Source organism: Furipterus horrens, unplaced genomic scaffold (genome assembly GCF_987537825.1).
Source record: "Furipterus horrens unplaced genomic scaffold, mFurHor1.1.pri manual_scaffold_2, whole genome shotgun sequence".
Taxonomy (NCBI): Eukaryota; Metazoa; Chordata; class Mammalia; order Chiroptera; family Furipteridae; genus Furipterus; species Furipterus horrens.
This window is the reverse complement of record NW_028327172.1, coordinates 56,962,293-56,975,705: the sequence shown is the minus strand read 5'-3', so window position 1 is coordinate 56,975,705 and position 13,413 is coordinate 56,962,293. Positions and strand designations below refer to the sequence as shown.

The following is a 13,413-nucleotide window of genomic DNA, read 5'->3' as shown; positions in this document are numbered from 1 at the left end:
TAAGAAGACTGTGCATTTCAAACACATCACAACTGCAGAAAGTTCAAATATGGGTTCCATTGAGATCTATCTATTATATCAAAGTATTTACATACCATGCAGAAAGAACTGACAAAAATTATAAATAACCCTATCATTTTGAAGGCCTTTTTGTATCTGAAATAAAGACACATGGAAATAGTTAAAATACGTTTATTTTAAAGTTATTATGATGAGGGGCTCAGAAGCAGTTATAGTGTCTGCTCATATGTACTTTTGCTGTCCTTTTTATCAAAAGTCTCAATTTTCAAATGACTTCTAAAACAACTAATGTCCCTATTCCAGTAAATATTTTGAGAGTAGTTTAAAGAAAACTCAAATTGAAAGAAATTAAACAAATGCTTATTAAAGCTTTATATTCGTTTCCTGGAGAGTGTATAACTTAAAAACAACACGTTGGTGTTACTGTCCTGCAGAACAAAGAGTCTGAAAATGCAGGAGTATGATAAATACAACCTATAGAATGTTTGAGAGAAGTAAAATTAACAGTTATTTTACATGTCTGGGTGGATATAAATATATTAGAATCTTGGAGGTGGGGGACAGGTATTTGAGAAAATTCAGATACAACCCCTAAATCCTGTAAGAACCACTGATTTAAGCAGCGGCCAACTGATTCACATTTACTTCATTCAGTTTTTGCTATCATAAACAAAATCATTAACAAACTTGTAATATATGCCTTTCTGCACATATCTAACTCTTTTTTTAATCTAAATTCCTAGAAGTGGAATTGCCAAATCAAAAGGCACACATTTTCAATGCTTTTGATACACACTGCCCATTGCTCTCTGGGAACATGTTTATCAATTACAAATCCAGCTTTAGAATAGGAGGGCCTTTTCCCCCAAACCGGGGCTCCACTTTGTAACTCTTCACTATTTTGTATAAGTGAAACCAGGTATTAGTTCAGTTGTGTGTTATACATTTTTTAATTCTCTTATTACTTAACTATTCATATTTCTATAGGGAATGTTCTTTAATTTTTATGAGTAAACTATTCAAATAAAGAATGTACTAGTTCCACATAAGTGTAATAAAAATTTGTCAAATAGCATGTTTACATTTCAATTTTATAATGAATATGTTTTCATTTTCCTATATTTTTCTTTGTCCATTATGAGAGTTGACAAATATGCACTTAAAGTTACAGTTAACTCAGTAAATTATCATGAATTTCATTCACTTGAGCTTCAGTTTCATTATAAGTTTGTAATAGACCTTTATTATTTAGCAGGGTCTTTTATATAATGAAGTCCCTTACAAGGCTTTCTACCAACTCTGTCATTGGTTCAATGCCTTGTTCATTTTTGCAAGTTCTATCTGCTTTCAGTTATGGAAGCTTAATCATTTTAATGTTTAGTAAAGCCACATGCCGCCTTTCACTCCTCTTTTTGGACATGTACTTAGATGTTGCCTCAGGAGAACTTAAGGATCCCTTTGCTAAATGCAATAAGCAAACAAACAAAATAACCTATCTTGGATTTTTATTGGAATTGCAATAAACATTAAATAATTGAGGAAGAACTTCCTTTTTTCATTATACAGCTTTTTTCAAATCTCTACTCTTTTCTCTCAATGAAGTGTTTTTCTATATGGCTTTCACTTAAGTTTTTCATAAGTTTATTCATTGATATTTTATATTTTTGTTGCAATGATTAGTGGAAGCTTTTTATTTTATTCAACTTTCAAACTGATAATAGCTATTATATAAAAGAGCAATTTTTAGTATTTGTTTTATACTCATTTACCTATTTCAACTATTTCATTTAATATAACACTATTTTTCCCATTAACTTTCTTGGATCTTCTGGCTAGACAATTACATCTACCTTTCTGGAAGTAATGATAATTTGTTGCTACATTCTTTTTAAAAATTCTAAATGTTTAATTTCTTACCATATGTAAATAATTGCATGCTTTAGTGGAATTAAAATATCACTTTGACTTTTTCATGATTTTCTTAGGAATGTATCTGTTTTATTGGAAAGTATGATTTCAGTTCTGGTTTTTATATTTTTAATTCTATAAAGGAAATTGATTTTTAGTTAACTGATTTTAATTCAGAATTAGAGTTGATTTAACAACTGCCAATTAAAAGTCTATTGAGATGAGAAAATATGTTAGTATTATTGTCATTGGCTAGTAGAATATGTTACTTATTTTAATAATTGGTGCATAGTGAACCATTGGTGAATTACTAGGCAACATCCAATGCCAGAAATCAAATATTGAAGTCACATTTATTCACCTGATTTCTCTAATGTTTTATTTCCTTACTAGTGAAGAGAAAACATAGAAGAAAATTATCTCCATGGCTCATTTAAGAATTTCATGATTCTCGCAATGAAGCTTGGAGAAAAGCAGTTAGTTTTATAGTCTCTTTTAAACAAATGAAAAAACTAACAATTAAGACACAGTCACCAAATTATTTATGTAATATCTCAGTTGAAAAGAAAAGCTGACTTAATATTCCATTTTACAATACTATCGCTCAATTAAGGATTCTTTTTTCTAGATATAGAACATTTAGTCTTCAATCTTGAAAATAAATGTCAGATGCCCTAACTTTTCTTCAAGAACTCCTAAAACTTAAAAAGTAAAAATTTTTAATGAATTATTGACCTAACTAAAATAAAATCTCTCCCACAAAAATGGCACCCTGATGCACTAATGTTAAGAGATTTGCCTTTCTGTAAGGTGATTTTTAATTCTTATGAAAAGTTGTAAAAATTGGCTTACCATCTGACCCAGCCATTCTCCGCCTAGGTAGTATGCATAGACAAGGTGTTTCACAATTGAAATACTGAAAAAATGCAATCAACCTAAAGCACCCAACAATAGGAGACTGGGAGAGCAATGTACAAGTTTGTCTGCATGGTAATATGTTGTGCCATCAAGAAAGTAAAATATTTATACCAGGATTTACGTAAAAAGCTGATTAAAAATAGTCCATATAATATGGTCCAGTTTCGGTAAAATACATACATACATACTAAGAGACAGAGATCAGGAGTGCAAAAGGAAGAGAAAGAGAGTGATTTTGGTTAAGACATGGAGAATGAGTGAGCAAAACCAAGAAGGAAGTGTATAAACCTAACACCAAGAAGTTTATAGCATTAATATCCAAGTGGTGAGTTTACTTGTGAGATTTTTGAGATTTGTGTTTGCGTGCATGGATGTGTTCAGAAGTACAAGGATAGACTCCCTTCAGCATGATATAGAGCAATTATTTTCAAAGTGTGTGTGTGTGTGTTTCCATTATATTTTACATCTCAACAAATAGAATGTCTATTTATGAAGATTACATAGTTTCTTCTTTTTGCTTTCTTAACGAAGAAGTTTGACCAGTAACATAAAATACTGTAAAATATTGTGAAAAACAGATGTATCCAGAAAGATTGTGTGTTCATAAAAATGTGTATCTGAAATCACTCAAAATCCTTTAACTAGAAGAACAATGTGAATGCAGATATTTTTTATTATTTTAGCAGATGTCAACAAACCATGTTTCCAAAGCTTTATTTAGAATACTACATTAAAGTACAGCAAACTCATATCAGGAAATGAGTTACAAAATAATTTAAGTGGTATGTATCTGTGCATACAAATTGAATTAAATCCCATGCCGCATAGAGATTTATGATCTTCCAGAAGAATGCCCCTGAATAACTCAAATTGCCTTAGTTTAAAAAGTCTCCATACACAATTTCTTACCAACCTAGAATATCTGAGTAAAACAAAGAGATTTTTTTTTTCAAAAACAGGAAATGATATCTACAGAAATGTCTGTACTTCACTCTTAGTTACCCAGAATATTCTACTCACCAGAATACTGCATTGGCTAAGCATTCTGTTTAAGCAAGAGATTTTCTACACGTGAAAATGAAGATAATCTGAGGAAAATCTAGACAATCTGACCACTAGATATTGAAATCATGACTCTGACACTCACCGTATTGCATATGTAGACGCTGTAATCATCAGGAAGAGCACCAGTACCATGCACACCCCTGTCAGGCCAGGAACTATAAGAATGTACACAAGTACATTGTAACATAAGTCATACTGAGAAAAAAGTACAAAAGTTATTGCCTTCATATCCAAAGTATTTTACTCTGTGAAAAATCTACTTCAAATCACATATCTCCTTGTATGTTGTCTCTCAAAGAAAGCTGGGTTTTTTTAACTTAGCACAAATACAAGGTATTTTAGACAAAGCAGTCTTCTCTACCTTTACCAGAAGAGTTTGCTTTTGTATTTGCAAATATTCCATTCAGAATGGTGAATATGTACATATTTCTACAGGTATATATTATACCAAATGTCAGTAATTAATACACAGGACAGGATTGATGTTCCACACCCTTATGGGTTTGGCTTTTCCCACCATGGTTCTAAACTCCCTTGCTCCCCACCCCTCCTTTTATGGAACTAGTAGCTCTTTCCATTTTAATTTCAAATAATTTCTAATGAGCTAAATTATTAATAATAATTTATTTTAAAAAATAAACAAAACCTAAAACTTCCTGAAAACCACAACTTCAAATGTAGAACAAAAAATAGTTAACTTCAAGAAAAAAAATTAGAGTGCGGATGTTTTCAGAACACTTGCAGACATTTCCAGCGGTAAGAAAGACATGCTGAAATCAGTCCCTCTGATAAGACATAACATTTAGTTTTAAAAAGTAAAATGTGCAACCTTGTTAGTTTTTAAAACTAACACTGACATGATAGATTGCTACAAATCTGGTGTTAGCTTGTACAGCATGTCTAAAATGAGTAGCTCATATATCATATCAAAAAGCACTAAAATCATGAGTCTCATTTTATATTATCTTTTTACTACCAAATAAAATATCCTGTCTGTAAGTTGCTTTCATTACTCTTAAGATCATACAAGCAACAGTAACACCCAAATGTCCTAGCTGAGAGAATCCATCTTAAAACCTCACAGAAAACCTAATGAAACAACTATGTTTCCGAAGTATAGGTATCTCCGCATTTCTCTTCTTGCCAAGGATCCAGCTATGAAACAGAAGGGCCATCATGGACTGTAAACCACTAGCAGAAGCAGGCAAGCTGGGTACAATATGAGAGCAATACAGGTTTTCATTATTAGGATTCCAGAGAGTTTAGAATCATTGAAATATAATCAGAAATCTCAGTACAGCTGGTTGCAAAATAGCAGCAGAGCAGGAGGGTCTTTCTCACAAAGACCAAGTAGGAAATTAAAAGAGTGAGGGGAACAGTCAGCTGAAATAAACCAAAGATTACAAGAAGCAACTTCTAACCAAGGACAGGCAGAAACCCACTTTGAAACCACAGTGAAAGCACAGTTTTTGTTCACAGCCACTGACCTTGGGCTACGATAAAGGGAGAGTGGCGTCGCTTAGAATTGCCAGAGGAAAATTTGGAGTGGGAAGCACTGGGGAGAAATGTGGGGAAGTAGCTGCTGGGATTCCTGTGCTGGGACATACCTTGATACAACAGCAGCCATTTTTCTTGAGAGAAGCAAGCCCCTCCCAAGGGAAAAGCAACTATGCCACCCTATGGGATAATGCTTGCCCCACCCTCGGGAATCCTGCTCAAACCACCCTGCATCTTTTTTATGTCCCACAGGGCATCTTAACCCCCACTGAGGAAACAGCAACAAATGCAGAATGGCTTCAGGGCATGGCCATCCCATACACTTTCCTGAGAACCAGACTGGTGAATCTCGCTCATGGAAGAACCATAGAAACACCCTCCTGGTTTCTGGAAGACCCAAAGTCTGGGCTCCGGAGGTCCCACCCACTTTCCTGCTAGGGGCTCCAACCTACCCAGTTCAGGGAAATAATATGGGACAGACTCTGACATGTTGCTCAGGGGCAGAGGAACACACCATCTTCCCTGAAGTCTGAACGGCACCTCCAAGGGAACCCATCCTCCCAACTCCACCAGAAGCCCTCTCAGAAACAGGTCAGCGATCGCATTAAGACTGACAAAAGGACAGAAGGCAGAGGCAGATGGAGGTGGATGATGCAGTGGCTTGGAACATTTTCTGATCCACCCCTGGGCCTTCTGCTGTTAAAAGCCAGTCTTGAAGAGCAACGTAGCCCATCCTGTGCACAGCCAAACCTGGAGTAGACAGCCACAAACTGTGGATCACTTGTAGCTTCAAACAGACTGCCGAGGGCTACACATGGACAGCATCTGACATTGGCTTACACCAGCATCAGAAATCAGAGCCATAGCCAAGAAGAGAACCCAGCCGGCAGGCACTATCTCTACTGAGACAAATTCCCTTTGTTTTTTCTCATTATTTTTCAAATTCTTTTTATATTTTTCTTTTCTTTCTCTTTTTCTTTTTTTCTATTCTTTTTTTCATATATCTTATTTTACTCTTTCCTTTTCATACTCCACTTTTCCTTCTTTCCATTTCTTATTTTTATTTTCTTTTTCTTTGTTCTTTTTTGCCATTTTCCTTTCTATTTCTTATTCTCATTGTTTCTCTTCCTTCTCTCTTTGCATAATCATTTTTCTTTCCTTTGATCTTCTCACACTTTTTTTTCTTTTACTTTTCTATTTTTCTTTTGCTTTTATTATTCTTTGCTCTTTTGTCATTGATTTTGCTGCTACTGTTGGGGGGTTTTTTGCTTGTTTTGTTTTTTTTGTTTTGTGCTTTTTTGTTTTATTCTGTCAGCACCTGTACAACAGCATACAAGATATGCTGGGGATGAGCCTCTCAGTCAACCAGCAAGAGAGGACATTCCACCAGAAAAAGGGCCAACAACAATCAACATATAAATACAAGAGGAGAGCCCATATAACCCACACAAGGAACAACTGATACCACAGAAACACAAAAAATTATAGAAAAATACTATGGACAACTCTATGCCAAGAAATTGGACAACCTGCGTGAAATGTATAAATTTCGAGAAACATAAAATCTTCCAAAACTGAATGAGGAGGAAGCAGAAAACCTGCATAGACTGATAACAACTAGTGAGATTGAAGCAGTAATCAAAAAACTCCCAGTAAACAAAAGTCCTGAACCAGATGGCTTCAGATATAAACCCACATCATTATGGTCAATTAATATTTGACAAAGGAGGCAAAAGCATACAATGGAGTAAAGACAGTCTCTTCAATAAATGGTGTTGGGAGAGCTAGACTGGTATAACATGCAAAAAAGAAAAGAAAAGAAAAAAAGAAAGAATCCAGACCACCAACTTAAACCATACAACAGAATAAATTCAAAATGGATAAAAGACTTAAATATAAGTTACCATAAAAATCTTATAAGAAACCACAGGCAGTAAAATTTCAGATCTCTTGTGTAGCAATATTTTTGCCAATATACCTCCTAGGGCAAGGGAAACAAAGAAAAAAATAAACAAATGGGACTACATCAAATTAAAAAGTTTATGCACAGCTAATGAAACCATAATCATATTTTGATCTCCAAAATATATAAAGAATGCATGACTCAAAACCAGGAAAACAAACAACCCAATTTTTTACATGGGCAAAGACCTGAACAGACACTTCTCCAAGGAGGACATAGAGATGGACCATAGACATAAGAAAAAATGCTCAATATCACTGGCCACAGAGAGATGCAAATTAAAATCACAATGAGATATCACCACACACCTGCCAAAATAGTTATCAATAAATCAACAAACAGGTGCTGGCGAGGATGTGGAGAAAAGGGAACCATAGTGCACTGGTGGTGGGAACACAAACAGGTGCAGTCACTGTGGAAAACTGTAAAGTTTCCTTAAAAAATTAAAAATGAAACTGCCTTTTGACCCAGTGATTCCACTTTTGGGAATATATACTAAGAATCTCGAAACACCAAAACAAAAGAATATATGCACCTCTATTTTCATAGAAGCATTATTTATAATAGCCCAGATTTGGAAACAGCCTAAGTGCCCATCAGTATATGAGAGGCATATAAACTTGGATAAGACTGACAGCTGTAAGGAGGGGGTGGGGGGGAAGGGACTGGTTGAAAGAAGAGGTCGGGATTAGTCAAAGAACATTTATTCATGACCCATGGACATAGACAACAGAGTGGGGAGTGACTGTGGGAGTTGGGGGGCGGGCTGGGGGGGACAAAGGGGGGAAAATTGGGACAACTGTAATAGCATAAACAATGTAACATTAGAAAGAAATCTCAGTACACTAGAAACAAGTCTGTATGTGTAAAGGGCCACACAAGAAATAAAGAAATTAATCTTTGGGTACTTGATAGAGTACTCTTTCCTTCTCACTCTTTCCAATACATAGATTTGGAAGCCTAACAACACTTGACTTCCCTGATGTCCCTAATTCAAACCATCTCTTCTCTCCACTTGCTTCCCAGGGTACACCCTTTCCCATCATCTTTGCCATTGCCTCATGTGAGTACTTCTTAGGGGTAAGAGAAGGGCATGTTAACTACACTAGTCCACTCTACAAGAGTAATAGTACAGAAAACTACTACTTAAAAAGAATTGCATGCCTACGAAATGACCCAGCCTTCCCATTCCCCAGATATTTACCCAAGAAAAAGAAACATATATTCACACAGACATGTTCAAAAATGTTCATAGCCACTTTATATTTTAAAAGTTAATGCCTGTAAACAACTCAAATCTCTATCAACAGATTAATCAATAAACAATTGTGGTACTATTATGTGTACCTGGAAAAGTAATCAGTGGTAAAACAAACAAACAAACAAATCATGAACTTTGTTATATATGGAACAACATAGATAAATCTCAAAACTATTAATTAGGCTGAGCAAAAAAAGCCAGACCCCCTAAGACAAAACCCAATGAGTATAAGCTCTATGATTACTTTTATATAACATTCTAAAAAATTCAAACCACTCTTCAACGATAGAAAGAAGCTTAGCTGCTAGGAGGGGCAGAGGGTAGGATACATTATAACGGGGTACAAAAATCTTTTAGAATGATGAATATATTTGTTATCTTGATTTTTGGTCATAGTTTTATATTGTAAACATATGTAAAAACCAATAAAGTAGCATGATTTACATATGTGTAATTTAATGTTCTTCAATTATAACTCAATAAATTTGAAGAAAAAAAAGAAGAGGTCTCTCAAGCATCACATAATTTTTTTAAAAAAAAGGATTCTTATTTGACCAAATGAATAAATAAATTATAGAATCCCAGATGGCTCCATAATGTAAAATTTGTAGTTTCTATAATTTTACCAGAACTTCAGTAATGTCTCCTGTGTCTACATACAAGCTTTCTATGTGGTTCTAAACATGCCAAGATTAGTTATGGAATGTTTGCAAATCACTTCATCAAGAGGACACCTGAAAAAACAGAGTGTGTTTATAACAGAGGCACACTTTCCAAAGTGTATTACTTGAACATTAATTCTTTGGGATATTCACTTCTATTACTCTAAGATGTTGTAGCCATTCCTTGAGAACTTACAGGGCACATTACTGTATTAAAGTCTCTGAGAAGTCCTAAAGTCAATAAAGCAGTTTAAATTTAAAGAGATAGTTCCTCAAATATTTAACTAGAGAACTCCTTTTAGAGAAAAACAAGAAAGAAATATTAGAAGAACTTGGAGGGTGAGGGACTGGGGGTAAATTGTTGACTTCCGTCATTTGAAGATGAAGTAGAAATCCCAGGCAACTTGACCAGTGGTATGTTTACTGTGGCATTATGATCCTGTTACTGTCCCTTAGGCCAAACTGTGACCTCACTGAATCTCATCTGTAAACTAAGGAGAATCAATTCAATGCTTTTTAATGTTCTTACAGATTTATAAAGTTATCTTTTTTATATAAAGAACTTACTTTTTCTCTTCCATCTCCCAGAAATATAAAAAGACCAGAGTTTATAATTCACAAAGTAATAGACTTCAGGTCAGTGAAGTAAAAAAACTTAATTATAATTAGCAATTTAAAAAAATATTGCAATTAGACTGGTCCAAAAAAAGGGGTGGGGTGATACCTTTAGAAGTGATTATTTTGTCCCTGGAATTAAACCAATAGAGCCTGGCCAACAAGTTATCTAGGATGTTGTAAAGAAGGTCTGTGCATCAAGAAGTATGGTTAAACAAGTGGCTTTTACCTGTTTAGATAATATTTTCTGGGCATCAACAGTGTAATGTTAAGTACCAGGGAAAAATGAATCCTGTTCTACAAGAGGGTCTATTCTGGTCTGGGAGATAAGATACACAGGTTATTGCAACATAGAGCATTTGCTAAAGAGAGCTGAGTATTAAGTGTTTTTGGAAATATATCAAAGGGCACCCTAACCTAGTCTGAAATGACAGCTTAGCTAAATCCCAGTATATTAGCCTCCAGTCCTACACATATTCCAACAGTCAGGAAGCATAGGTTAAAAAGTATTGGGCTAGTCTAGCCTCAGTGGGCAAAGTTACTTGCCAAAGTGAAGTACACTGTGAACTCTTTGAATCCTTCAAGTTATGAAGCAAAACCTATACTTGTTTCCTTAGGAAAAGATATTTTTGAATGTTTATTCTTATTGCTTTTTATCTATGCATATTAGATTCATTAATTAGTAGGCTTTAAAATGAATGATTTCACTAAATTGCCATTTCTAGATGAAACTGAGAGATCATTTACCTCCATACCCAGATATGGTCAGAAATATACCATCTTGTATTCATTATCCTGTTTTTTCCTAACATAACTGGAAACATAAATGTATATGTTTATGAGGGTTTTTCCAATAGAAATTAGATACTATGTTTTATCTTTAAGATTTTATTTATTTATTTATTTATTTATTTATTTATTTATTTATTCATTTAGAGGGAAGGGAGGAAGAAAAGAGGGAGAGAAACATCAATGTGTGGTTGCCTCTTGCATGCCCCCAACTGGAGACCTGGCCCACAACCCAGAATCGAATCTGTAAACCTTTGGTTCGCAGGCCAGTACTCAATCCACTGAGCAACACCAGCCAGGGTGATATTGTGCACTTTATTCTCATCATACAAGGTACTACAAAATTTGGTGATACATAGTAAATATTTTTAAATGAATGTTTGAATAATACAATCTTTTAAACTTATTTTATTTTCTAAATACTTAATTGGAATGTTTTTAACATTTCTTATTTAGTGAGTCTAACTACCATGTTTATGTCACTTGTACTGCCACAAGCTTTATTTTCTATAAGACCATTAATTTCTCAGACCTAGGTTACATTGAAAAAATGTTAAAAACAGAAAGAGAGAAAACTACAACATTAAACGAACTAAAATCCAAGAATCATGTCAACTACTAAAACATATTCTTTATCACTAGAACATCTGGAAGCATGCATGCATCCTGCATCCCTTCATCGGGAACTTAATTTTTCCTAGGTGCTATATCTGATAACATTCAATGATAGTTATAAAACTTTTAGCCAGAGATGTATTAGTAAAGCAAAGCTAGATTAAGTCTTTGTAGAAAACAATGTCACTCATCCCATTACCATCCCTAGATTCTGCCTGGTTCTCTCACCTGCTACTTATACAGTGGGGTCAATCAGATGCCCGGAGAGCTCTAGACTCATACTTAGGGGTTTCCACCTGTATTCCAAGCTGAAGGCCTGGGAAGCAGATGGCCTTACTTTCATAAAATGATGTATATCGGGCCACCAAGATGATGTTGACATGCTGGCTTTGGGTGATGCAAGTGGTTTTGTACTGACGGAAACTCCCCAAAAGTATTTGCCTGGGGCCTGGAACGCCCTAGGGGAAACCCTGACCCATCTTGGAAAAACTCATATTCAAGTGGAAAACACAGTATGTGATGAAATAAATTACTTGACAACACAGTATTTTTAGTATGTATCATTAGGAACCCAGACGAAGGAGAGGCAAGTTCTGCCAAGAGAAATTAGGGGGGAATTTGTGCAAGTCAGTTGAGGATTAAAGGTTGAGCAAGAGTTGACCAGGTGATAAAAAGACAGTAAGCCAAGAGAACAGGCAAAATATAGGTGGCAGTGAGCAGTGAGAAATTATGCTCAAGGGTATGGTGAGATGCTCCGTACAGGTAAAACAAAAGCTGCCAAGGTAAAGGGGAAGGCTAATAAAGCACATTGCCAGTTCCCATCACAAGACCCTCTAGGATGGAGCCAGGGCATTTGTGTTTTTAAGTGTCATCTCTGCTTAGTCCAACATCAGTCATGGCAATCTCTGAGAAAGAGAAAAGATGATGGGGTTCATGCTTAGGTGGAGAGATCACCTGTTTATATAGAAGTACTAATTATACTGTTTCTTAATGTTATATCTTTATCATATAAGAAATTTTTTATATCTTTGTAAACTAAACTGTTTAAAACATTTCAAATGTTCCATGGCTTCAACAATACTGTGTTCTGTAGAAAATAATATCAGAACAAAGTTCTTATTTATTTTTCTTAAATTAATTCATATGTACCAAAAAAATTAATTGCTTTATACATAAGGTTTTATTTTTCTGCTTTTTCTCCCTCCTATTTCTCATCCAATTTGTAAGCCTTAAATAAAACCATGTTTTCAATGAGCAAAACTGTAAACAAAATGAAATTACATTCCTAAAAAGAAAACTGTGAAATGCTTTGCAAGTGGCAAATATCATAAGACAGAAACTATATATTTCATAAATCTAAACATGTAGTTGTGACATGGATGGGGAAGACATCTCATTTCTTGTTACTTTTCATCATAAACTTGACTGAAAAGAATAACAATGCATTTGACAGGGCCATGCCTCAGTCCCACATGCAATTCCGATCCCCATAGCCAAGCCTTTATAACAGACCATCTCAACTGCCCACTCATCCTAATCCCTGAAATACAGTTTTTCCAAAATACAGTTTTCTCCTTTCATCAGTAAAAGGTTGAAAAGAGAAGAATTTTGGTACAAGTTATACTAACATCAGGGAAAAATTTGGGGATGTTCAAAGGTGCTTGGCATAACAAAAAGCAGTCTAGACAGAGATTTCATAGACAATACGCTTGAGAAGGAAAAAAAAACTACAAACAGAAATGGGGACATATTTCAAGAAAAATAAATGATTTTAATGATTGTTTCATCTCTTTTATGTAGGTCGTAAAATTAGAAAATACCCTACTAAATTACTGAATTATAAGAGCTACATTAGTGCTCGGAGTGCTTGGTGCTTCTTTCCAGCAACTGGAGAGCAGGAACCTATCCCACAGGTATTATCTCCAGTAGCACCTGCACAGCAGCATGCCAAAGCAGGCCCTCAATAAGCAAATGGCATTGTATCACTTTCACTGGGAGAATATATAAAAGAAAAATGTACTTACTTACTTTTACTCTTCATTCGAACCCCAACTGTTTATATTGTCTTTCTGTTTTCATTGCAACTTTATACTTGAACT

General features: G+C 34.8%; 1 protein-coding gene across 1 annotated transcript in view; it reads right to left on the bottom strand.

Moving 5' to 3' along the window:
* Positions 1-13,413, bottom strand: part of NOX4 (NADPH oxidase 4) — a 166,667-nt gene that overhangs the window by 105,626 nt on the left and 47,628 nt on the right. The window contains exon 7 of the mRNA XM_090267800.1: positions 3,995-4,067. Within this exon, the coding sequence (XP_090123926.1) occupies positions 3,995-4,067 (73 nt within the window). The remainder of the gene's footprint in view (positions 1-3,994; positions 4,068-13,413) is intronic.